The 26,497-nt window shown below is 47.7% G+C and overlaps 3 protein-coding genes and 3 non-coding genes across 12 annotated transcripts; 1 reads left to right on the forward strand and 5 right to left on the reverse strand.

Annotated features, from left to right (window-relative positions):
- Positions 1-1,425: 1,425 nt before the first annotated feature.
- DDX39B (DExD-box helicase 39B) lies at positions 1,426-12,799 on the reverse strand. Its single transcript, XM_004424378.3, has 11 exons — positions 12,670-12,799; positions 11,016-11,354; positions 10,079-10,206; positions 9,695-9,787; positions 7,012-7,195; positions 5,502-5,620; positions 3,367-3,498; positions 2,503-2,612; positions 2,265-2,409; positions 1,985-2,132; positions 1,426-1,646 (listed from the first exon to the last, which is right to left on the reverse strand). Exons 2-11 carry the CDS (start codon positions 11,224-11,226, stop codon positions 1,630-1,632), a joined length of 1,287 nt encoding a protein of 428 aa, XP_004424435.1. The 5' UTR covers positions 11,227-11,354; positions 12,670-12,799; the 3' UTR covers positions 1,426-1,629.
- LOC147915671 (small nucleolar RNA SNORD83) lies at positions 6,884-6,960 on the reverse strand. The gene has a single exon (XR_015554198.1). It is a non-coding gene; the product is annotated as a small nucleolar RNA SNORD83 (small nucleolar RNA).
- On the reverse strand, positions 9,947-10,011 carry LOC147915672 (small nucleolar RNA SNORD83). The gene has a single exon (XR_015554199.1). It is a non-coding gene; the product is annotated as a small nucleolar RNA SNORD83 (small nucleolar RNA).
- On the reverse strand, positions 11,819-11,896 carry LOC147915673 (small nucleolar RNA SNORD83). The gene has a single exon (XR_015554197.1). It is a non-coding gene; the product is annotated as a small nucleolar RNA SNORD83 (small nucleolar RNA).
- A 1,522-nt stretch (positions 12,800-14,321) lies between the features above and the next one.
- Positions 14,322-16,463, reverse strand: ATP6V1G2 (ATPase H+ transporting V1 subunit G2). Its single transcript, XM_004424376.3, has 3 exons — positions 16,326-16,463; positions 15,953-16,053; positions 14,322-15,446 (listed from the first exon to the last, which is right to left on the reverse strand). Exons 1-3 carry the CDS (start codon positions 16,405-16,407, stop codon positions 15,273-15,275), a joined length of 357 nt encoding a protein of 118 aa, XP_004424433.1. The 5' UTR covers positions 16,408-16,463; the 3' UTR covers positions 14,322-15,272.
- NFKBIL1 (NFKB inhibitor like 1) lies at positions 16,393-24,917 on the forward strand. Of its 7 annotated transcripts, none has more exons than XM_087438323.1 (4): positions 16,393-16,447; positions 17,962-18,238; positions 23,715-23,936; positions 24,116-24,917. In XM_087438323.1, exons 1-4 carry the CDS (start codon positions 16,418-16,420, stop codon positions 24,700-24,702), a joined length of 1,116 nt encoding a protein of 371 aa, XP_087294449.1. In that variant the 5' UTR covers positions 16,393-16,417; the 3' UTR covers positions 24,703-24,917. The 7 variants fall into 7 exon arrangements, with proteins under 7 accessions (XP_087294449.1, XP_087294453.1, XP_087294454.1 ...); XM_087438327.1 differs by lacking the exon at positions 16,393-16,447 and adding an exon at positions 16,623-16,694; XM_087438328.1 differs by lacking the exon at positions 16,393-16,447 and adding an exon at positions 16,776-16,798.
- Positions 24,918-26,497: the final 1,580 nt, after the last annotated feature.

The following is a 26,497-nucleotide window of genomic DNA, read 5'->3' on the forward strand; positions in this document are numbered from 1 at the left end:
GCTAAGAAAAACAGACACAAGACACGTGGTACACTGGGCACCAGTGTTCTAATGCAAGTTCTGCCTAAACTGGCATGAACATTTTCACATCAGTAACAGGACAATTTCCTGGACTCTGTCTGGGGCACAGTTGGGAGGGACGTGGAGTCAGCAGAGCAGGGCATGGTCAGGATCAGGCACTGAAGTGAGACCAAGGCCCAGAGGGAGCCAGTCCCTGGTGGCTGTTGGGCGGCTCAGACAGCTCCCTGCCTCACCCACCACGGGCCTTCCTGTGTCCTGCTCTCCTGATGCTGCTGTCCCCTTCTGCCTTCCTGGCCCCTGGCACCCCAAGGCTCCTGGAAGTGTTGCTTCCAGAGCCCCAAAGCAAGCACGAAAGAGCAGACCAGCTCCACAGGCAGTAAAAACATGAGGGTAAGTCGCACCAAGGGTGGGAGTGGAGGGCGTAAGGGGGGATTTGTATTGCAGGGAGATCCTCTCAATCTCATCCTGCACCAGTCTGCAGATACCAGGACCCCTACCCCTGGAGCCTATTTCCTAGTTCCAGTTCTCAGCTCCCCAGCACCATCCCCACCCCCACCCCACTCCAGACCTCAGGGCTCCCTCTTCCTACACTCCTCCCTCCCTGCACAGTCCATTAAGTACTTGAACAGGAATTTCCCCTCATCTAAGAGTTATTTCTTAAGGAATAGAGAGAGCCAGTCCTCTCCTTCCCATGACCCCACATCCTCATACAAGGGGGCCAGTGATCTCAAATTGCCCTCCAGAGGCCTATACCCAAGACAGGAAGCTACCTTAGCTGCGCAGTACAGATGACCTTAAATGGAATTGATAAACAGAAGCATAATTCTGGACTTCCAGCGAGCCTCAGCCCCCTGCCCTGGCTGACCCCCCCCTCCCCAATGCCCCCCTCACCCAGGGTCCCCAGCCCACCCCACAGTTGAGTTGGCCCTGAGGAGATGCTAGAGCAGCAGCTGGAGCTGTACCAGGCCCTAATGGAAGGGCAAGAAGGGGCCTGGGCTTCCCAAGGTGCTCAAGATCCAGAAGCTGAAGAAACAGATGAAGAGACACAGAGAGAGCCAGAAAGGAGACCCCTAAGATTTTCACAAGTTCCCACTTCACCCTCCAGCACTGGAAATACTGCGCACCAGCACCCGAGCCCTTCCATCAGAAACATCCCAGCCTCTCCCAGGTCACTAAGAAAAACGGAAGACAGCTCCACAAAGGGCCAGAAATTGGAAAGTAGTGGGGAGCCAGGGCCTCTGCAGTGTTTGTAGTCACATCCCCCACTTTGACCCCTCCCGTTGACCTCTGCCCCACAGCAGGGCACACAGTCCTTCCAGGAATATACCCTGGATCATGCCCTAAAATAACCTCACCCCAAAACCAATAAAGGCACGGAGCGCTTACAGACACCACAGACGCATGTGTTTTTTAGTTTTGTTAAAAAAAGTTCTGACAAATCAGGAAATGGAGGTTTAGGAGTGGTGGTGATGCAAAAGAGGGAAGCCATGGGGTGGGGGTTGTAGGTTGTCAGGGGTAGGTGGCAGTAGTGTCTCCTTCACCCCCAGGCCTGGTGTCGTCACCTAAAGAGGGACAGCTGTCACATTCCAGAATGGGTGGGTAAGTCCTCTACCGCGTCTGTTCAACTGAAGAGAAAACATGGCACAGTTAGAATAAGACGTGGAAAAGAAAAAGCAAGGTTGGCAGAAACACACACCACCATACATGCGGATGTCTGTGTGGTGTGTGGGTTCAGAGGAATGACTTCAGAGAGGGGAAAAATAAACAACCTGACAAGAAAGGGACTCCTGTTGAGGTCAACTAAACATCCCAACAGGGCATCAAGGCCAGGGGGGCAAGAAGTTGTCAAGTGCCCAGTATGCAGCAGAGGCTTTATGTACATAATAGGATTTAAGACAAACACACTAAACAACAAAGGGAATCTAAAGAGTTGGGGAGCCAGTTTCATGACATCAATACTCACTGTAGGAGGAGATGTCTATCTCATCAGGCAGCTCACTAATATTGACCTCAAAGCGATCCTGCACATCATTGAGGATCTTGGCATCATTCTCATCTGACACAAATGTGATGGCCAAGCCCTTGGTGCCAAACCGGCCTGCTCTGGCCACCTGGAAGGAAACAGACGATAGAACTACAAGACTCCAAATAGGGAAGACACCCAAAAGGAGGGATGAAGATGTAAGGCATGAAAAGATACAGAAAATAAGCAAGTGGGGGAGGACACCGAGTGTGGGGCTTACCCGATGCAGGTAGGTGTCGGAATCCTCAGGCATGTCGTAGTTAAAGGCAATGTTCACCCTCTCGATGTCCATGCCTCGGCCAAACAGATTGGTCGCCACAAGAATTCGTCGTTGAAAATCTTTAAACTGCTGATACCGAGAAAGCCTTTATGAGAAAGGAAATTAGAAAAATGTTGAGAGTCCCTTCTCTCAGTGGCATCTTTCCTCCCAAGGACACAACACATCTTCCCCAACTCACCTCTCCTCCTGGGGCATCCCACGGTGGATGGCAATGGCTGGGAAGTTCTGCTCCACCAGGAGCTGGGCCAGGGCAATGCAACGCTGCACAGACTTCACAAAAATCACCACCTGTGTGTGTGAGTGAGAAGGGGGATGTGGGTTCATGGGTGTGTGTGAGAGAGATTACGTTTGAGAGAGAGTTTTCAGTTACACTCTTCTAAAGGAATTCCTTAGTCCCCATCACATATTTGCTCTTCTGTTCTTAATATCATTTGGCCTCCCTCTCTCAGCTGATTTTTCCTAAGCAGACATGTCACAGAGAAAGTGCAGATAACAGTAACTGAAACTACCAGACATGTTAGGAGATAAGGATGAGGCTACCTCATAAAAACGTGGTAAAAATTAGAACTGAGGTCTACAAAGACAATGACCAATATTCCTGCTCATCAAAACAAACATAAGCAACCTACCCTACTTCTAGAAAATAGTTTTTAGTGCAAATAAACCACACAACAAGTATAGTGATGGAACACTTCTCCTCAGTGAGAAACAGAACAAACAAATTTAAGAACCTAACAGACTCAAGATATCTCGAGACTTTTACAAACTTATTTAAAGTCTTCAAGGGTTTTATATTTTGAGGTTTACTTACTGAAGTTTTTATTTACTGAGGACCTGTCTGTGCCAGCCATGGAACTGAAAAGCAGTTCCCATCTTGCTCACGCTCAGCCCCCAAAGACATTTATATTCTCATTTAACAGCATCTCTCCACCATTCTCTCTCAAATCACATATGTGGTTTCCTCAATAAAAGGGTACTTAATATAGGCTTCTGCTACAGATGGAGACGTGCTCATCTCCCTACTGGACGCTGAACAACTGACCTGGTTGAACTCAAGGACATCCAAAAGGTCAAAGAGCTTCCGGTTCTTCTCGTTGTCCTTCAGTTTCACGTAGTACTGCTGCAACCCGTGCAGCGTCAGCTTCGTCTCATCATCCACGAAGATCTCCATTGGCTGGGGGGGAGGGGGAGGAAGGGGGTGGGGAACGGGAGGAGGGCAGAGTGGGGGGGTTAAACCTGGGGGGGGTGGAGGAAGTTGATCTCCAATACACCCCATGGGGGGAGATGGGGAGAAGAGAGAAGACTGAAAACCACACCCCACCCCCAAAAATAGCCACGTTAATGTGATCTCTTCCACATTAGACATAATTTCCTTTCTATCAGTTGAGTTTTAAGATTGCCCAATTGAAAACTGTCAAGGGAAGGGAACTTTTCAGAGAGGAAAAGGAGCAGTGAGTGAAACCACCCAATGGCAAGATGCCATCACCTCAAATGGAGGTGGTGGAGGAAGAAAACAGTGGGAGATGATTCTCAAAGAGAAAACATGATCCAAATTCCTGGGAAATGATGGGAAAACTATCAGAGCTGGTGATAAGAATATTGGAGAGAGGACAAGGACTGCTCCACTTGAGTACTCTCTCAACTAGGAGAATCATACACACATCAAAAGGGTGGATCAGAACGCTGCAGTGGACATGACCAAAATGTCATGAAAGGACAAGCAAAAACTACTCAAAGTGAGTAACAACCTGCCCTCAGACCACAAGGGAATAGTTTTAGATGAGATTGGTCTCTGAACTAAGAGTCAAACCAACTATAGTGTTACATGGACAGTATCAATAAGTAGTGCTAACAAATTCAGAGCAGCAGACATGCATTCATCTTAAAAAAAGAAAAAAACAACCATAACCCTTGAAGGGGAGGAAGGTAGCATGAAAAAGAGAAATTGACACAAGACTCAACTCCAGAGCCCAATTCTTCTAGCACTCTTCACTAATTTGGGGCACACAGTTAACGTGAAGACCCAGGGTCAAGATTTGGGGAAAGGATGTATGTGTGTCATGGGAGAAAACCAGAAACCCAATCCCAGAAGACAGGCTAGCAAAGGCAGGCTTTCCAAAGAGAAGTCCACGGCCGCCTTCAAATCTAACTCCAGTAGAGATAAAGAGTTATCATCCCACAGGAAGGAACAGAGCAAGGAGGGAAGGGACACACTCCACTGCTCATACAACGGGCCCCACCTAGCCCCAAACCCTAACACCCACCTGGTTTCATCCAAGTGGAGCTCATCGCTTTACCTTTCCCATATCCCTCTCCTCTGAGTATTACAAAAAGATTTAAAAAAAGAAAAAAATCTACCACCCCATTCAGGACACCCCTCCCCCCAACACATATGGGGGGAAATGGGGAGCACAGCACGCCTTTGGTTCAGGAAAAAAACCAGGAACAGAAAAAGAGGCTGGTTTGGTCCTCAGCTTCCTGGGCAGGTTTCCGCGCAGCCTCCGCTGCCGCCATCCACCGCTGGGTGCCGTCCACATTTCCCCCGCCGCGCCATGGTGCTTCTCTGCCGCCGGCTCACATCAACCGAGGTTCCAGATGGGTGCAAGGAGGTATGGATGGGAAGGTGCAGGGGATTGGGGATTGAGGTGCCAAAGGCCCCCACCCCTGGAGGTGGGGAGGGAGCGGATTCGTTTGTGTTGTTTGCTCTTCTTTCGGACATGCCCTGCCATCTGTCTGTCCCTCTCTTGCTCTCCTGCCACCGGGAGGTTGAGTTTTGGGGAGCAGAAGGCTCCAGTTGAATGCTCGATGCCACCTTGAGGATGCGTGGCTGTAGGGGTTGTGTAGGAGACAATGGGTGGGTGGTAGGGCAGAAAAGCCTGCCCTCCCCCAAAAAGGGAGAAGAGGTTCAAAAATGCTATGATTGAAAAAAAAAAAGTCGAACACTACCCGCTCTCACGTTAACCCGATCAAGTCTTCCGGAGTTTCCCTGGCGCCCGCGCAGACCCTAACACTAGCTGTCTCTGCCTCTGTGTGTTTCTTCAAGGAGTCATCACTCCCAGATGGGCACATGCCCCCTTCTTGGTACTTGAAGGACAAGGGAGTCTGGAGGAAGAGGGCGCGGAAGTGGGGGAGGCAGCGGACGGGGAGTGGAGGGAGAGAAGGTATAAGGGTATTTACGTCTTGCATGAACTTGCGGCAGACTGGACGGATCTCTTTGCTCAAGGTAGCACTGAACATCATGACCTGCTTCTCATGGGGGGTCATGCGAAAAATTTCCTGGACATCCCGACGCATGTCTACAAGATAAAGGAAAAAATTTATAGGAGAAAAGAAGCCTATGTCATAAACAAAAACCAGCGATAGGATTCAATGAGGTGAAGACTGCTGGAAATGGGTAATCAAGAGAGTCATTTCAGGAAAAGATTTGCTCAGGTCTGTCTCTCTCTACTCTATTTTCTCTGACACCATAAAATCTCATCCGTAGTAGTAACACAATGGAAAGAGCAATTAATTTGGAATAAACATTTGGGGTCAGATGCCAACTCTGTGTGTTTTAACCAGGCAAGACATACGATGACAAAACCCCAAAGCTCCCAACTACGAAATGGGGATAAAGCCCACTGCAGGACTCACAAGGTAAGACCTTTGAAAAATGTTTTACAAGACCTTTCTCCCTACTCCTCTCTCCTCAAGCCCCAGCTGTTTACAAATATCTCTCACCTACTACCTTCCAGCTGTTAAGAGTTCATTCCATGTTTCGTCTGGATCACACTTCCCTATCCAATCAGGCAAATATGACATCTCTACCTGGAGCCCACCTTACAGCTCACCATCTAGAATAGCCAAAGACCATGTGGAATGACTTGTCCCTGGGGCTATGCCCATCCCTACATTCTCACTCACCAAATCTGAGGTGTTTTTTTTTTTTTTTGATGAGGAAGATTGGCCCTGAGCTAACATCTGTTGCCAATCTTCCTATTTTGCTTGAGGAAGATTGCCCCTGAGCTAACATCTGTGCCAATCTTCCTCTATTTTGTATACAGGACACCACCACAGCATGGTTGGATGAGTGGTACGTAGGTCCATGCCTAGGATCTGAACCGGCGAACCCCAGCCCACCCAAGCGGAGCACACAAACTTAACCACTAAGCCACCAGGTCAGCCCCCAAATTTGAGTTCTTACAGAAAATTTTCTTTTCTTAACCCCACTTAGCACACTAGAATACCACACCACACAAACCCCCACAAACATTCTCCACACTTATTGTAGAACTTAAGTCTAGCCATTTATTCAGCTATAAATTCTGATAATCTATGTTATGCTGAGGATGCCAGAGGGGCAGACTGTCCCCTCCTTCAATTTAAGATCTCCCCTATGACACCCAGTATGGGAATCTAAAAAGGAAAGGGTGGTGGTGTGACTGATGCCCAAGATGAACAAAGTCCCTCCACTCAAAGATAAAGAAACATCTATCACAGGAAGAAAGAACAAGACATCCTTCTCCCTGATCACCAAGCCTGCTTAAAAAGCATTAACAAAGACCATCCAGGGAAGCCAGAGCCATCAGTCATGGGTGATAGATTAAGAGTCGTCCTGGCACTGAAGTGCTTCTGTATCAAACAAACATCATTTGGCTCCAAAGGGCAACTCCCAGATCACTAGCACAGGCCCAGCACTGCCACTCACCGAGCTGTTCAAGCATCTTATCACATTCATCCAAGATAAAGTGTTTAATGTGTTTGAGGTTGAGGCTCTTATTTCGAGCCAGGGCTAGGATGCGGCCAGGGGTCCCCACGACGATATGTGGGCAGTTCTTCTTCAGCACCTCTTCATCCTTCTTGATAGACAGACCACCAAAAAACACTGCGACCTGCCAACCCAGGAAGAAAAGAAAGAGTGTCTCACAAGGAAGGAAAGATTCCAATCTCCCCACAGTTTCTGACCCTCTCGGCTTGATCTAAAACAATTCTTAGAACGTTTCAGAGCTAAAAGGAGCATCAGGGGGTCAGCCTCAGTGGCCTAGTGGTTAAGTTCAGCACACTCCACTTTGACCGCCTGGGTTCAATTCCCAGGCAGGGACCTACACTACTTGTCAGTGGCCATGCTGTGACAGTGGCCCACATACAAAATAGAGGAAGAGTGGCAAAAGATGGCAGCTCAGGGCAAATCTTCCTCAGCAAAATAAAAAAAAAAGAAACATTAGAGGTCACCTAACCTCAAATTCTTATTACGTCCCCCAAACACTGAAGCTAAGAAACAAAAGTGACTTGCTCAAAGTTATGTGGCTAATCAGGGCAGTCAGGACTAGCATTTAGTTCTTCTGACTCAATCTAACAGTCTTCCTTCCTGTGACTCTAAGGTCTGGCTTCCTTGTAAGAATGCGGACAGCAAGAAATCAGCAGAGTGTCAAGTACCACAAAAAGTTCATGGAACATCAAGTTTTCCTAACTGAACCCAGATTTTTAAACTCCTTTGCATAAACCCTATGAAATTACTGATTCACGCTGAAAGTATTCCTCTGTGTTAAAACCATTAAGGAAATGGTTGTTGAGGATCCGGCCTAAGTACAGTACCAAACAACACCAGAAACTGGTTTCTAGTTTCAAGGGGGGTAAAGATTAATCAAGGTATCCGACTGTCATAACCCCTATTCTATCGTAAACCTAAAATCACTAACTGTGGGACAACCAGGTTTGCCACTAAACAGGAGGTACACAGCATCACCTATGAAGAATTCTTGCCAAAAATGTTTAATTTGAATCAGTTAAGCTTTCAAATATAAATTTCAGTTTACAGGAAACACCGGGAAGAAAGAATAAGTTAAAAAACACCGTAAGGGAGTAACCACACAAATCCAGAGGTAGGACATTCTGTTGAACTAGCCCAGCCTCTTCAACAAGTCACCGTAGCATAATTTTGAACAAAAGTAAGACTAATAAGAACATGTCACGACAATCTGTGTTTGATCTTGACACCAAGAACATTCTCTTATGAGTGGCACAAAGGTGATGAGTTGGACCTATACAGGAGGAATTGCAATCCTAGCTCACTACTGAGCTCAACAATGCCCATTTCCACAGTTGTAACAATGGAACTGTTTCCTGGTTTTCAACTATTAGAATTAACCCAGACAAGACTGCTCCGTGAAAGGACAGAAAATAAATGCTGCTAACACTGACAATTTAAGAACAGAGGTATATGTAACAAAGACACATACATATATATGTGGCATTCAGATCATATTTAAACAATTAAAATTAACCATTTTCAAATAGTGTGAGAACCAATAGCATAAACAAGCTAAATAATCTTTCATGAAAAGAAGTCAAAAACGCCTATAAGTTAATGAATTGAGAAACTGGTTTCACAGAACCATTAGAACTAAAAAGGTTAAAAGCGATTCCCTTCTGTGAAGTGGAACTAGAGGCGGGAGGAACAAATCTTTTCATTACGAGGCCTTCCAGATTACTGAAGCATTTTTACCATGCACAGCTACTACTACTACTACTTCAGGTTTTAAGAAATTATTTTTAGTTTAGGGCTATGACTCAAACATTCCTAGTCCCCTTTAAAATATAAAATAATGATAAAGGGGAAAATTATAACAATCTGAACAAAAGTACTGTTCTTCACCCCATCCTAGCCAGGAGGATAGGAAAGTATATACATCACTGCCTCTCAAACTCCAATTACCTGGGGATCTTGCGAGAATGCATATTCATACTAGTAGGTCTGGGGTGGGACCCATATAATCTGCATTTCCAACAGGCTCCCAAATGATGCTGAAACTACTGATCTGGGAACCACACCATAAATATCAAGGTTATAAACTGGAAAACAAGTCAAGCCAACTCTGTTGTGGCCCCAAGACATCTTCCAATTTTCTGACATTTTAAAGAAACCTCAAAACTCACACCACACTAGAGATGTTTCAGAGCTTCCAGCCTTCTCTTGCCACACACCCCAAAATTCTCAAACTGTCAACCAAAGCAGAGTGAAATGATTCAAAGTCAGTAAAAAAAAAGTAGTAGGCACAAGGGTGGTCCTGTGGTAAAACCCCTCCATAGCCCAATCAAGCAGTTTCCTGCTACAGAGGCATATTTACAGAATGTGTTAAAAACCAAGGCAAACTAAAGCCTCTCCAAAATTAAAATATAGCAAGCACCTCTGAAACTATAGAGCATATCCAAATGAGCCCTGGAATGTAAATCTCTTGTACACCAAAGGTTGCGGGAACTCACTATTACACGTAACTGAAGTTCATGTGTAGGTATTTAACATCTGTGGGACATGAAGACTGCTGATCTACAAGTCTCTGATGCCTCCAACTCCCCACACCCTCACTGTCCCAGGTCTCTATCATGCTTACCTTGACGTTGGGCATGTATTTAGAGAACCGCTCATATTCCTTGCTGATCTGAAAAGCCAACTCCCGAGTGTGACACATCACCAGCACAGACACCTTGGGGGGGAAGGAAATGGAGACATACAGTATATCCCTTCACTATCCCCTCTCGGGTAGTGATTGTCACAAAAGCACACCATAAACGGCAGATCATAAATGACTTCAATTCTGAAATCTAAATCGTTAACCCCGTGATTATTACAGAATGTTCCACATGGCTATCAGTCAAGGGTGGCAGAGGTCATCTTAGCACCAAGCACTCACACAGCACATCATGTAACTGAGACAAAAACACTCTTCCCGAAAATTTCTAACCAAAATGCCTTCCCCAGCACTCTCCAAGTTTACCTGCCCAGTAACTGGTTCCAGCTGTTGCAGTGTGGCCAGCACAAACACTGCCGTCTTTCCCATGCCTGACTTGGCCTGGCATAGTACATCCATTCCCAGAATGGCCTGAGGGATGCACTCATGCTGGACTAGAAGTAGGAAAAAAAAGATAAATTACACTTCAGTCTCCCGATATTCCACAACCCTTTTCACCACGTCAAATCCATTTCTCACCACTCAATTCTTAAGTGGTTTCTGTAAACTTCCAGACCATTTCTACCTCTCTGCTCCCTCAAGCAAATTCATCCCAAAATCAGACCCTCCTAGTTCCTTCTAGCTTTAGCCTCTTCCAGCCCCAGGCTCCCCCGTCCTGTTAACAAACCCTCTTGCACCTACCAACAGCTCACCTTTGGTGTTCTTGGCTCTGTCCTTATTTTCCTTAAGCTATAACAATCATGACAGCTGAGTGCCTGCCACAGGCCATTTCTCCTACTTAGGTTGCCATGCGATGGGTCATGTAACTCTGCAACCTTGGACAAAATGAAGGACTTGGTACCTGACGCAGAAGCCAGCCATCTTTAGACCAGCCATAAAGGTTTCCAGAGATCAGAGTTGGCCTGGCTCAAGAGGGGCACTAAAGGTCCAATTAGCCCCGCTCTGGAAATTTAAAATTAGAAGTCAAAGTGACAAAATTAAAAACAAGCAAATAAGGAGAAAAGCCAGTTACAAGAATGAACGGCAGACCTCTAAGTTGCTTTGAATCACTAGCACTTTCATGCTATCATGAATGAAAAATCGACCTCTATATACCTCTTCTACTGCTAAAATAGGAGAATCCTTCCTTATTTCCTGGTCCATTCTAAATTTAAATCTGTATCACCTAAGGAACCATGAACTCATCTGTTTCTTGTATCCTTAAAGAACCTAATGAGTACTCTATGCTCAACAGAAAATTTACCTTCTGATGGATGCTCAAAGCCACAGTCAACAATGGCCCGGAGCAGCTCTGGCTTGAGCAGGAAGTCACGAAAGCCAGAGCTGTGGATGGAGACATAGGAGCCCTTGACATCCTTCTTGGCAGGGGCCTCAGCCCCGTCTCCCCCAGCTGCTGTCTCCACCTCATCGTCTTCATAGTCCAAGAGCTCATTGTCCACATCATTCTCTGCCATAACTAGGCCGGCAGGGAGAGAAGGGGAGGGTCTCTGGATGGGCTGACGCAGAATAAGCGAAAACAAGGGAGGAGAGTGGGGCTTGAGGAGCAGTAGAGGAAAAGAAACAATAGTTTCTGGCAGAAGAGCTAGGAAAAAAAAACAGATGGAAGACTTATCAGTCATGAGCAGAGCCTTCAACCACCTCTTTTCCATCCCCACACTCTTCCCACTTAAACTTGAAACATTCCACCGAACCTATGAAACCTTAGCCAAGAAAGAAAAGTAACAAAGAAACACAAAACATAAAAGCAAAGGTCATCCAAGGAATGAGAAAAGTGGTTCCAGCGGAGGTGGTTAGGACACAGGTTCCCAACAAGATTAGGATCAGAATAGCAGAAACCAGAAAGCTGAAAGGGGAACACCTGCTTATAAATTCCTGATCTGTAAATTAACAATATTGAGAAAAAGAAAAATACATAATGAAAAGCAGAATGCGACTAATGACTTAAGGGAGTGGAGAATGGAGATGACAAAACGAAAACAACTCCTGAAAAATCCTCGAAAACCTTGTGCTTCCCTATAATCTCAAGATGCCAACCCCTAATACAGCAGCCATCAGTCAAGGGTGATAGATTAAGGTCATCATCGCGCAAAGCGCTCACTTCTCAAGATGAAAACATCATGTGGCTGCCATCCACCTCCCACAGCTCTCCAGCCTCCCACTCCTCAGTATCTCCTTCTGGTGCTTAAGGAAGCGCCGTGTAATTTAATCGCGGGGGGGGGAGGGGTAAGAGAAATGCCTCGGTCGGAAAAAAGTATTCATCTCTCCATCGTACAATGAGTAAGGCAAGCAATATAGTGAGAGAAAAAGAAGTATCCTCGCTCCGGCTTTAACAGAACCTTTACTAAGTGGTCTCACATCACCGTTGCGTTACTCCTCAGGTGAGACACCTTTCCGAAAAACACACAACGACACCACTCGTAAACCATTTGGAAAGTGCTCCAAATAAAGGCGGGCAAGTCGAGATAAAAAAGGTCCAACTAGGCCCAGAAGGTGGCTCCTCCTATTCCAACCGCGGGCCGAGAGAGAACCCAGAGATACGAGAGAAGATGAGTAGAGCCCCGCCCTCTGCAAATGCCAAGGACCCGAGGACAGCCCGCGCCGCCTCTCAGCGTCGCTGGGACCTCTGGTAAACCAGGTGCTCACCGGAGAAGCCGGGAGCAAAGGAAACACAATGGCGCCGGGGCCACCATCTTGGATTGCCCCCCCCCTCCGCCAGCTTCCCTACCTCCCCCAGAAGCTCTTTGCTCCCGAAAGGGATGCAAGCGATGGAAATAATGACCCAACTAGGCCCCAGTGACCAGGCAATAGCCTGTGCAAGGGGTATCAGGAGCCCATGAGACACGATGGCCACAGAGAAACGCAGATGGGGGCGGATGGTACTGAAGACCAAAGTTTACCTGAGCAAGACGAGCGTGTATGGCGGCAGCAAGAGTAACGAAAGAGGGAATCTGCCTTCACTTCCGGTTCCCGGCTTCCCTATACTCTGGCCTCCCGCCTTCTCGGCGGCCAGCGCGCAGGCGCGAGGGACCGGACTAAGGACCTTCTGCGGTTCTATAGTTCCCGCGCGCTCCGGGGTTGCCTTTAGAAAATGCCTGTCTGAAATTTTTTTCAAAAGCCACTTTTAACTTCTCCGCTATTGCCAGTAACAAAAGGCATAAAGGAAACTAGCATCCCCTCACACTGTTATCTTCTTCTTCTTGTCTTATTCTTCTCCACGCCCCTCACCTCTTCGTTTAGGGTCTTGCCACGCAGGTCTTATCTCTGGCCATCCCTCCGTGGACGCAGAAGAAACAAGGGTGGCGAGGGGGCTGCGAGTTCCCACGGGGTCCTTGATCCAGTAGTCAAGGTGACCTGGGGGCGTCAGCCCTGGAGCTGTGGAACCTCCCCGGCCCTAGCTGAGAAGAAATGAGCCGTGCTCGGGGGTCGTGCCCTTACCCTTTCCCCAGCCGTGGGGACAGTGGGCGGCATTTGCCAAAATAATGTTAGCCGATGTAGCTGATGCCCCAGGGGCCCTGAGGCTGGTGGGCAGGGGCTGCGAGTCAGGAGGGTGTTCTGAATCCGAGTGGGGATCCGGGGTCTACATCCTGCCCCAAGTGTTAAAGCCAAATGATAGGGCTTCAGGGTCATACAACATTCCATAAATATTGTTAATTCGACCAGAATGTTGTTAGCCCCGGCCCCAACAGCTCCATTGTTCAGCCTGGATCTTTTCCCTGAATAAAATATTTGATACGCCCATCTTTGATTTGCTACAGAAGTCAGACATGACGTCTTGCTGCTCAACAAAAATGACAGCAAAGGTTTCGCCCTTTACCTGTTACCCACACTTAACCATTTAACACTAAGCGGTAGGACCCATTATTCCCATTCTATAGACAAGTAAACAGACTTAGAGAAATAAAACATGTCCAAAGTAATACAGTTAGTAGGGTGACAAAGCCAGGATGTAAACACCTCTTATTCTCTATTGTATCCTGCCTCCTTGCTTAAGGAGTCTGGTTAATAAATACACTACGGATTACCTCATTGGTTCAAGTCCTTGGTGAAGCAGGCTTGCTTTCTGGGGCCAAAAGAAATAACAATGATCCAAGGATAGTTTTATAGAAGGGCAGTTTTTCCAACCCTAAATACCAATTTATTCACAGTATTTATCAATTGCCTACCCTGTGCGCAGAGCTATCCTAGAATCTGGGGACACAGCAGTGAACAGCCCTGTCATCACAGAGTTCACATAACAGGGGAAACAACACATAAACACATCAAGTAACAGTAAGTGCTATGAAGGAAAATAAAGCAAAGTAAGGGGCAAAAAGTGCTTGTCCCTACATCCCAGCTTTTCTCTACAGTTGCCAAGTATAGTCCTCAGGTTCCCAAATAAGGAACCACATGTTTCTCACTTGAGAGAAATAATAACGTACTATTTGCTGTTGTTTCTCCAAGTTTCAAAGGACATCCATTTTGGGTGTTTGGGGAATATGTAAACAAGGAACAAGAGAGTGACTGAAAATGAGAAATGATGAAGCAAAAGGAGGCTGCTTCCACACACCAATTGATTTGCCCATAGCTATTTTATTGACACTTCTTTATTGTTACAAAGGGAAAGTAAGGTGTTGAGGATGTAGAAAGGAGGGCCATGCATTCGAAGGGACACAGCATCACTTTAGATCTCAAGAAGCAGTGAGCATCTGATGGGTCTTTGGGGAAATAGGAAAAGGGGAAAATCTAATAAAGAGAAAGACCAATTTAGAGAAAAAGAGTGGCTAAGAAATGCAAAATCTTCCTGGAACCACTGCAGAGGGGCTAAATGAGGTCATCATTTCATCTTTTCATGGATCATAAGGTCTCTGAGAAAAGAGAGGTGGGAAGAACTAATTCTTCAGAGAATTACTCAGGTCACAGAATGAATGAGCAGAATTAGAGAACCACGGACAGAAGTGAGGAAGCTGTGTTTAGGCTTTGGCAGGGAGGCAGGGAGTGGGAATAATATCACAGGGTTGCCATTTATTGAATCAGCTACCACAAGGCAGACACCATGCCAGGCTCTTTACAGAATGATTCCTAATCATTGCAACCCCATAAGGTAGGCATTACTATTATTATTATCATTCTAGTCTTGCAGAGGAGGACACTGAGGCTACAGGTTAAGTAGCTTGTGCTGGTTGCACAGCCAGCAAGTGGAAGGGTCAGGAGAGGGTCCCAAGCCTGCCAGGCTCTGAAGTCAGGGTGTTTTGCACATCTCTACTTCATGCTGCAAATTTCACAGAGGTGTTGGATCAGAGTGACTTGAGAGTTTAAAGGTCCAAGTGAAGGTTAAAGAACAATAAGGAGATTCAGGTCTGAGCAAGATATTTATAAATTTCACAGAAGAATTACTGGATCCTGCCTCCTAGACTTTCTAGGGAATGGAAAGGAGAGAAGGATGCTGGTGGGAGGTGATTTCGACATGGGGATTTCTTTGAGGCAGGGCATTGGCAGGAGGAGTCAGGCCCTACAGTGGGTCCTAGGCAGCAATCCGGTAGTTGGGGTGGACCTGGGGCCTGACGTCGCAGACCATGCCAAGAAGCTGGGCCAGGACGCGTTCACGGTTTCTCTGCTGGGAGCTCTGCATGCCTTGCACCTGGCGCCTTGTAGCCTGCTCCACCTCAGCCGACAGGTTCCCCTGGGAGCCCATGGCCTGTGGTTTGGGGAAGGGGTGGAAGAGAGAAAGGAAAAAGCAGAAACACAGAAAGAAGAGTCCAGGCATGTGGAGAGAAAGATCCTGGAGCAACGCCAGGAAGAAAGGCCCTCTCCAAAACCACCCCCATCCCACAGAAATAGCCAGACAGCAAAGAGAGCAACACAATCCCCTTTCCTCTAAAACCTGACATGCAACTTCATCCTAAAACAGACTGTGCAATCCCCACCACCTCACCATCCATTACCTTAAAACTCTGCCCTCCACCCCAAATGTCATCATGCTTCACATAGACTGTGGTAATTCCCCCCACAAGCTGTACAAGTCCTTCAAAATTCCAGACTCTCTTACATATCACAAAGCCTGACCAGTGTCATGGTCCCCGCCAGGGTCCCCTTCAGCCCTTTACCACCTTATTTTCTTGTAGAATCACCCTGTATACACCTCACCAGATACACTCACCAACTTGCACCCCAGAGTCCCATCTCAACTCCCCGACAACTCACCGCCTGCTGCTTGCTCTGGAATTCCTGCTCTCGCTCTCTGCGGTATTGCTCCACTTCCGTCTGTGCCTCCTCTTTTGCCTGCTTCAGACGCCGGGCCTTCCCTGGAGGCAGAAGAAAGGACAGGGGATGGGGGTAGACTCCCCCACAAATTGTGATAGTAGGGGTCAGTCCTTTCCAGAAAGCTATTCTGCCTTCTCTCAGCCAACCAGGTGCTAGATTTTAACACCCACCCATATATTCCCTCCTAATCAGCCACCCCAGTCCCCAGCTCTCTCCCCACCAGCCTTGGGTTTTCCTAAGGACCCAAATGTTTGTTGTCCCCCCACCCTCAATTTTCTTTCCAGACTCCTAAGGGAGAGAAGAAGATTCTCACTCTTTCTGGCATCTGCCACCTTCTCAGCCGCCCGCTTCTCAGCTTGCAGGAGCTGCTGGATACCCTGGGACTGGCTGGCCATTTCTGTCGTTATGGCCGATGCTGTTGTGGATGCTACCAAGGTACCAGATGGCTTCCCGCCCCCCTCCAATTTCTCCTCCTCCTCTAGCTCGTTGCTGCAGTCCTCCACTACTCCTGGGTCTTAGTGCGCCCCTTTCGCTCAGCCTCCTGCACAAGGTGTCTCCCCCAAACTGATCCTCTCATTGATGGCTGGTCCTCCTCTCCCACCTCTCACTCTGGCAGTACCCAGAAGGACCGTCTGGGAGCTGCAGAGACCAGGCCCAAAGCTGCCCGCTAACATCACGGCAGGTGCAGGGCTTTCCCGGTCGGAACGTCTAGGAATGGGGGCAGGGTGAGAGAGGGAGGAGTATTTGGGAGAGGAGGCATACACGGGCTGAGAATGGGGTGAGAAGGTAAGAAAGTCAACGTGTCGGGTGTTGGAGAAGAGTATGCTGGGCTCCTCTGAATTCTTCCAACTTCTCTTCCCCTCTTTTTTCCCTCTCGCTCCCGTTTCAATCTCCTTTTTCTACATCTTTCCCAAGTCCCAATTCTGCATCCATCTCACTTGCCTTGTCCTACAGTTGTTTCCTTATGTCTTTCCCTGTCTGTTTTTTTCCCTTTTTTGATCTGTCCCTGTTCTTGGCCTCACTGTGGTTGTTTTTGTTTTGCATCTTCATTGTGATTTTTATCCTGTCTTTATCTCTCCTGTCTTCATTCTTTGTCTTCTCATCTTTCCTCTGTCACTAAACCGTCGCCTCTCCCCTCCCAGTTGCGGGAGGCGGGGATAAACCTCCAAATCGCCCTCCTTTCTCCGCGCCCTGCCTCTGCTCCTTTTCCTCGCCTAGAGTCCAGTCTTCCGGTTTCAGACGGACCCTTTATCTTAAGTTCTCTAGTTTCCCTCCGGAGGCCAGACTGAGGAAACAACCCCCGCCACCCCCGCACAGTCGGGGAGGAACGACATCCGGTAACGCGCCTCACAGTTCATTTCCGCCTTTTACCTGCGTCTCTGCCTGCGCCATTTCCGGCAGGCTAGAGTGTCTCCGACCTTCCCACCTTCTTTCCTCCGAGCGTGTTAAACACAGGCCTCGGGCCTACAGCTCTGGGGGTACTTAGGGGGGCGGGGGGCAGGTCTGATGAGTAACCCCTCCCCCCAGGTCCCAGAGGGAGAAGCCTCTACCTCTGTCTGCCGGGTACATTATATTCAATTTCTAGATCATTATTTGAAATTATCTGTGACTTTTTTTTAATTCAAATTTCTGCTGATAAAAATGTCCCCCATCAGTCTCTATTCGTCTTTCTCAAAGTCTTTTATTAAAAATCTACCTGGGCTAATGAGCCTCAAAGCAATTATTTACCCTTTTCTCAAATTTTACATTAAAAAATTAAATCTGTGACCCCAGCCACCTTCAACATTTTTTTCCAGTCCATCATCTGGTAAGGGATGAGGGTTAGGATCTGAAGATCCAAGAAGAAACAGAGAACCGAAGGGAGGAACAGAGGGAATGTATGGAATGGAGGGGGAGGGAGCAGCCAAGGCTGGGCTCCTGACTGCTGCCTTTTTTTCCTTCTTCCTCAGCCCAAGAGTTCCATGGCCTCCACTTCCCGCCGCCAACGCCGAGAGCGTCGTTTCCGTCGTTACTTGTCTGCAGGACGGCTAGTCCGAGCCCAGGCCCTCCTCCAGAGACACCCAGGCCTTGACATAGATGCTGGGGAGCCCCCACCACTGCACCGGGCCTGTGCCCGCCACGATGCACCTGCCCTGTGCCTGCTTCTTCGGCTGGGGGCCGACCCTGCCCACCAGGACCGCCATGGGGACACGGCGCTGCACGCTGCTGCCCGCCAGGGCCCTGATGGTGAGTCAGCCTGGTGGGGAATAAGGTCATGGGCAACTGATCGGGTCTGAGATAAAGTCCAACAGTGGAAAAATAAGCTCGTTATTTGGTCACTGGGACCTAGGGAGGTAGTTAACCAAGTTGGCATGTGGCTATCATTTGTGCCTTTACGTTACTGAGCTACCATTGTCTGAAGAGCCGAACGTTCCCAAAACAGCAACTGATCTTCAAATTCCACGTCTTTCTAGATTAGTAGCTGTTTGTCTCTTGACTAGTTGTTTGCCTGTGGCATAAAAAGTAGGATAGAGAGTAGGTTCTGGAGTTAGATTGCCTGGGTTCAAATCCCAGCTCCACAATTAATAGCTGTGTGTTCTAGGGCAAGTTACTAAACTTCTCTGAGGCTTAGTGCCCATGTGCAAAACTAAATTATAACAACCCTTGCTATGTGCCAGGTGCTTGTCACAAAGCAACTCATTTAATCCTCACAACAACCCTGTGAATTGTAAGTACTAATATCCCCTGTTTCTCAGATGAGGAAACAGCACAGAGAAGTTAAGTAATTTGCCAAAGTCACACAACTATTAAGTGGTAGAGCAGGGGGTGTAACTCAGGCAGCTTAGCTAGACCATTCGTGGTCTTAATGATGGCATTATCCTGTGTGATAGACAGTGTATAATAGACAGTGTATGTAGTTCCAGATCAGCTCTTCAAATCCCAAAAACATCTGAGTTCTGAAAAACCGTTGACACAGAGGGTTTCAGATGGGGACCTGCTGATAGTGTGGTGGCAGTGGAGGCGGCTCGGTAGAGGTGTAGCCCTCCTTAGGAAAATGAAAGGTGAAACCCTTTTTCCCCTTCTAGAGTAGGAACGTTAGAGGAAAACCTCTAGGTTGGGATGAACAACCTTCACTCAGTTTGATTGCTGCTGTTATCATATAGCAAAAATCCTGCTTTTTTAAAATTTCCTTTAACATAAGTGAGATAGGCTGGCATATTCAGATTTTTTTTTTTAACTTAAAAACAAACAAAGGAGGTTTACAAAGTGCAGGCATCTAACTCGACAACTGACGTGCATGGCGACAGAGCAGAGTACCCTCAGACAGACCTCAGATCTCCAAGTTCTGGCTCTACCGCTTACAGGCTGTGTGACAGGGACATGCAGCTTAACCTCTGTGAACCTAATTTGCCTCTCTGAAATGGAGGTTGTGATGAGTAAATGAGGCACTTCGTGCAGTTTTGGCACTCACTGGATGATGAGTATTGTTATTTTTATGCTTATATTATTCAATTAAGGCTTTTTGAGTAATAAAAATGTCCTTCATAGTATGGTAGGTGCTTCCTTCATTGTATTGAATTCTAAGAAACATGTGAAATTGATATTGTTATCCCATTTACAGAAGAGGAAAGCAGGGTCCGGAAGGTTCAGGAACTTTCTGAAGTCTCACAGCTGATAGGTCATTGTTTTCCAAAGGAGAGCCTGCACTCAGGTCACTCCCCAGCCCTGGTGTACTCTCAGGGCTTACTTGCACCTGCTCCCCTGCCAGCCCTGCCACCAGGTGGCCTTCTAACTCTTTGGTAGAAAGGCCCATCTCAATTCAGCTTCCAGCTGCTTTAGAGACCACTCTGCCTTAAAATGCAAATATTTTCTTTGAATCTATGAAATGAGCCAGAAGCCCTTGGGGGGACGGGCAGTGTTCCCCTCAGTTCCCGTATTAGGTCCGAGGAATGTGTCAGTTCATGCTGGATTGGTTGGGCTGGGTTGTCACACCCAGTGAGATGTCCGTGAATGGCCTCTATCTTTGGGGCTTTTGGTAACTTCTTTTTGGGACCTATCACCTCATGGGGAAGTGATCTTAGCTGTCAGAGACTCCTGTATAAACACACCTTAGACAATATCCATTCTCTACATACAGCAAGAGTTAGTGAACACTGAGAAACAGGGGGTCATGTTCTCACAATCTTTGCAAAAAGAATAAAGTCCAAAGCCAGCCTGGTATTTTTTTGATGTAACATTCCCTGCACTTCTGCTCTGTGCCGGCACGGTACCAGATGTTTGTCATCCATTACCCACTTTGATCTGCACAGAAGTAGGCTGTGGCCCCATTTTACAGATGGCTAAGCCATCAGTTTATGTTCCATTTGCCTTTCTAGCCTTACCTCCCACGGCACACCCACAAACCCGCGACTCCAGCTACGTGGCTCTGTCTTCAGTGACCTCAAGCATGTTGTTCAGAAGCTTGCCTGCCTGTCTCTTGCCTGTCACCTTCCTGTCCCCCTGATTTCCACTTTGCTAACTTATCCTCCCTTCTCAGCCCAAAGTAAGCCCCACCTCCTCATTGAAGCCCTTTCCAACCTCCCCACTCACTGTTACCTTTCCCTCCTCTGAGCCTTAGTCAATCGTCACTCAATATAAGCTTCTGATATTGGCATTTTTAAAAAGTGTATTGTACCAGTCAGTATAACATCCCTTTAAGGTAGAAGTCATGTCTTGTTATGGGTAAGGGAAGAGCAGTGCTTCCATCACTATGACAAAGTGCATTTTTATTCCACAAAACTTTTTTTCATATTTATTTTCCCCAGTATAAAAGCACGACATATTAATGAAGGAACATTGGGAAAAGTTGATCTGTACTGCTAAATTGATGATAAAGTTGGTGTTTCAAATCACTGGAGGGGGGTGAACTATTTAATAAACAGTTGGAACATTTGGCTTCTCTGGGGAAAAAGTCTTACCTCTGACCTGACTCAAAAGTAAACTGTAGCAGGTTAAACACCTAGATATGGCAGGAAGGGTACATACCAAATTCATGGGTGGAGTTTCCCTGGGGGAATAAAACTTGGAAGGCAGTGTGAAAGAAAACTTTAGCTTTCTCTATGATGATTTTCTTTCTTTAAAATAAGATGTTGCAAAAATGAAAATATATTAACACACCCCGTGATGGGACCAGGGATGCTTATTGTACTTTACTTTGTACTTTTTTGAATTTTTTGTATTTCTAAAAATAAGAATAAATATAGTAGAAAAAAACACAAAGCAATATTTTTATAATCTTTTGGAGTGGAGAAAGCCTTCCTAAGAATGAAATAAAGTCAAAAACTATAAAAGAAAATATTGATACAGATTTAACTACATAAAAATTTTTAAAAGATGCGAGTAAATATTTACAATATATGTAGCAGACACAAAGCGTTGATATTTATACTATATAAAGAGCTCTCATATCTACATACGTAATTTCCAGGGGAATAGTAGACAAAGAATATGAACAAGTTATTCATAAAAGAAACACAAAGAGCCAAAAAGCGTATGAAAAAGAACAAAATTTCATTAATAAAGTCATTTTTTTCCATCTATCACATAGGCAAATGAAAAGGGTGATATCAATTTTGGTAAAGGACAATGCGGCACTCGTATTCTTGGTAGGCGTGTACATTGGCACAAACTTTTTGAGAGTAATTTGGCAAAATTGCGCATGTTCTTTGACTCAGAAATTCCATTTCTGAGAATCTACCCCACAGAAATACTGTAAGGAGTCCACAAAGGCATATATATATGAGACTGATCACTTTTGGAAACAAAGTTTGTCAATTCGAGGTGGGAAGGTTTATTTGTTTCATACACACAGTGGAACACTACATAGTCATAAAAAGGAATGAGGTAGACTGCTTATACTCCTGTGGAAAAATATAAATGAGATGTTACATGAAAAAAGCAAGTTGCCAAACAATTCATAGTATGGTCACATGTCTTTGGGAAAAAATTGTCATATGTTTGCTTTTATATGCCCCAAGACAGGACTGGAAGTGACCATAGCAAACCGTTAACAATGATTAAATTTATTTTTCATTCTTTAAAAAGAAAATTTCATATTAGTTATATCCCTTTCACATTAAAATATCAATTAAATAAGATTGGGGAAAGCCACCCATAGTCCTACCACCCAGAGACTAGAATTTTTACATATTTCCTTCCAGTCTATTTTTTTTAACCATAGGATTTGGTTTCTTTTTTTACACAGTTATGATCGGATCTTATGTACAGTTTTGTAGCCAGCTTTTTCCACACACAAACATCATTTTTAGTGGCTACTAAATATTCTGTACCATATTTTACTTATCATGTTTTATAGTTGGAGGCCTTACTCCTTAAAACCTATGAATATAAAAACCTCATGCAAACCTAAGCACCCACCCACCCTCACACCTGCCGTGAAAGCTGGTGGGGAATATACAGTTGAAAGACAGGACCAGGAACTTGCTGGGTGGGCCAAGTTGGGAGGGCTTGTGAAAGGTCACCCATGTACTAAAGGGACGTACCCCTCCCCTCGTCCTGATGTGGTTTGGGTTGGGTGGCACTCAAGTGTGCCGGAAGATGATGGGTGGGGGGCAGTGGGCCTTGGCCAGCCAAGGCTGGGCCCATCTTGTCTTCCTGCCTTCCTGACAGTGACAGGACAATCCTTGCCCTGTGCCATACTTTTGCCAGATAGCCAGTACTTTCCAGCACCACAAAATAAAGATTTAAGGACTGCCGGCCCATTTCCTCCTGCCCTAGGGAGAGAAAGTAGGTCTACAGGAAGGGAGGGTGCCTCACTCACCTTCTTCTGTCCTGAGAGTGAAAGAGGCGGTTGGTGGCTGTGGTGGGTGGACCTGGCCAGGGTTAGGGTGCTGAGTTGGCAGTGAAGTGAGCAGCGTGGCACCTGGCGGACACTGGAGCAGATGCAGTGAGGTCAGGGCTCAGGAAGAGGGGAGCTCAGGAATGTCGGTCCCTGTCCTGTTTTCCCCCAGCCTCCCGTCAGCCAGCCCCTGAGTGGGACCCTCTGTCTCAGCCCCTTTCCCCTGCCCTAGGTCAGCAGTCATTTGGAAAGAGCTTGCTCTGCTGCTGGGAACATTTCTGTGACTCAAACTCGTTGCTCTTCTGGACCTTCTACCTCCCTACTCCCTCCCAACATGCCCTGGGGAAGGCTGGCTGAGAGAAATTCCCCTGAAAACATTTATTTTACTCAGTTTATTGAAAAGTGATATAAAAAGATAACTGTTATATATTTGTATATTTATAAAGGTATAGAGGAGAATGTTCAGATATTTTACCAGTCTGAAGTATAGATTTGGGTGAGAAACACAATAAGAGATATAAAGTGACAATATTTTCAAGCCAGAAATGGAATACATAGTCAGAGGTTTTTGACATTGCCCTAGGTGCCTGGAGGGGGGCTGGAAAATGTCATTTGACATCATAGAGCTCCCAGGACACTAAAATAGTTTGTGGGGACACAGGTCAGAATATTTTCAACTACCACATTTATTATGCATGTGGTAAACTATCAGTAAATATTTGTCTGTGACGGTGATTTCCTAATACCCAGGAGGCTTCCATGTGGGCAACCCTTTCCATTGCTCTAAGACCAAGGGAGTGAGTGACCGGCAGGATTCAAGATGGCGGCAGGATTCAAGGAGTGGGAGTCCCAGCTAACTTCTGCTCACTGCTCTCCCACCAACAGCCTACACGGACTTCTTCCTGCCACTGCTGAGTCGCTGTCCCTCTGCCATGGGAATAAAGAATAAGGATGGGGAGACCCCTGGGCAAATTCTAGGCTGGGGACCTCCCTGGGATTCTGCTGAAGAGGAGGAAGAAGATGAGGCCTCCAGGGAGCAGGAGTGGAGGCAGAAGCTGCAGGGAGAGCTGGAAGATGAGTGGCAGGAGGTCATTGGGAGGTTTGAAGGTGAGGAATCCATTCCCATCCACAGCCGCCCTTCTTCCCTGTTGGCTGCTTTTCCTACACCCATCGCGTGAATGCTCCCACTGGCCTCCTATGCCCCTTCCTCTATACTGCCTGCCTCTCTTACCCATCACCTTCTCACGGCCTCTCCCCGACCACCCCCATCCTGCCCTCCCAAACAGATGATGCTTCCCATGAGACCCAGGAACCTGAATCTTTCGCAGCCTGGTCAGATCGCTTGGCCCGGGAACATGCCCAGAAGCGCCAGCAGCAGCGAGAGGCAGAGGGAGCCTGCCGACCCCCACAGGCTGAGGGCTCCAGTCAGAGCTGGCGGCAGCAGGAGGAGGAGCAGCGGCTCTTCCGAGAGCGAGCCCGGGCCAAGGAGGAAGAACTGCGTGAGAGCCAAGCCAGGAGGGCGCAGGAGGCTCGTGGGGACCGAGGGCCGGAGCTAGCCAGGGCCGGACCCAGGGCAGAGCACCCTGGAGGAGCAGGGAGGGGCAGCCTCTGGCGCTTTGGTGATGTGCCCTGGCCCTGTCCTGGGGGAGGGGACCCAGAGGCCATGGCTGCAGCCCTGGTGGCCAGGGGTCCCCCCTTGGAGGAGCAGGGGGCTCTGAGGAGGTACTTGAGGGTCCAGCAGGTCCGCTGGCACCCTGACCGCTTCTTGCAGCGATTCCGAAGCCAGATTGAGACCTGGGAGCTGGGCCGCGTGATGGGAGCTGTGACAGCCCTTTCTCAGGCCCTGAATCGCCATGCGGAGGCCCTCAAGTGAGCCCAGGGAAAGAGCGTGAACTGCAGGGAATGCTGCCTTAGGGGCAGGGCAGTAGGAAGGGTATGTCAGGGACGACGAGGAAGAGGCAGATGCTGCACGGCAGAGGATATAGGGTGGGAGCGAAACTTGTAGTGAGCGGGGGCGGGGGGAGTATGGGCCACCACCGCCACTCCTTGACTCTGCCGTTTCCTAATAAGACCTGGTTCCACATATCACTCCCAGTGTCTCCTCTGCCTTTTTCCATTACTGTGGTTTTCATCACCCATGACATCTCCTTGCCCGCCCCGCCTGCCAAAACCCACAGCTCCTACACACCTGTGTCACGCATGCACACGCTAACACGTGCGCTCAACTGGAGACAAGAAGCCCCCTGTTCGTCCACCCGCAAGGTTGGCCCTTAGAAGGCCCAGTTTGCCCTCTAGTCTCACTCCACTCCCTACGCTGGGCTTCTCTCCGCTCTGTAGTCAGCGGCCAGAGAAATAGATGTGAACAGAGGCAAAAAAGGGAACAAAACCAGTTTCCCTCCCCTCCCCAGCTCCCCAGCCAGAACCACATCCTCCTCCCCACTTATCACCCCCTTCCCCCAACGCAGGGCTTTCCCTTTGCTGAGTCACTGAATGATCCGAGTTGGGGGCAGCTGGAGCTGGGGGACCATGAGGAGGTTGTGGGAGGACAGGATAGAAACAGAATGGAGGGAGGAAGAGCCTGTGGGGGAGTGGAATTTCGGTTGCTAAAATTAGGAGCAGGGGAAGGAGGCGGAAATAGCCGAATTATGTAACCTGGGTTGTCTGTTCTTGGGCAACCAGGGATCCACACCCGAGGCTCTCTCTCCCCTCTAGCTTCTCAGTCCTATCTCTCCTCTCCAGGGTGCCAATCCTTGGCTCCCTCCAACCAGCTTCTGCCCCATCCCAAACCTGGGCTTCATCTCTGGGCAGCCCAGGCTTGGCCTTCCAGATAAACATCTTCTTTTCCTAAGGTTGAGGAAAAGGTCCCGAGGGGTGGAGAGAGAGGGTCTGGGATTCCCATGGAGGAAGGTGGGGAGCGCTATCCCTCACACTGTTTATACTCAGTTCCCACTCCAACTCCACGGAACTGGGATAGGAAATTGTAGACACTACCACACCCCGCTGCCATCCCCCAAGACACATCTGGGAACTTGGCGAAAAGAAAGGGCAGGACTGAAAGGACAGTGCAGGCATGCTCTGCTGTGTGCACAGCGTGCACGTGGTTATATCAGAGAGTCTTATGATCAGAAACTTATTTTTCGTGTTTGGAACCCCAGTCTACACAGGAGAGTCCCAGGAGTAGAAGTGGAGGGCGGTAGGGGACAGGGAGGAGGAGCCTCTGGAAGCATGGGAACATGGGGTAGGCATGAGACCCTCAGAGAAGACAGAGAGCCAAGAGGCCCAAGGCCTCTGAGGGACCAGACAGATGTTCAGGGGGCAGGAGGAGGAGGGACTGATGAGAAAGATCCTGTGAGAGGAAGCTGCTGTGATTCAGAGAAGAGACTGTGAGCTGTGAGCAACCCAGGCGTCCGGTTCCTCTCACAGGCCGGAGATTTCGGAAGTGGCATGCAAAGAGCCCGGGTTGGAGTTGGGGGGAGTTGGGGTTAGGATCCCTAAGCTGGGGGTTGAGAGGTAAGCAGCAGCAAACTTTGGTGTCCAGATTTGCTCCTCCACCCAGGAGAATTTTCTCTGGTTTTTAAGCACATCATTTCCCTCCTGCAAGAGTTACATAAAACCAAAGCAAAATAAGCCAATACCTGGCCCCCTAGACCTCCCTCTTTTCAACATCC

Source organism: Ceratotherium simum, chromosome 13 (genome assembly GCF_057802395.1).
Source record: "Ceratotherium simum simum isolate JZ-2026a chromosome 13, ASM5780239v1, whole genome shotgun sequence".
Classification (NCBI taxonomy): domain Eukaryota; kingdom Metazoa; phylum Chordata; class Mammalia; order Perissodactyla; family Rhinocerotidae; genus Ceratotherium; species Ceratotherium simum.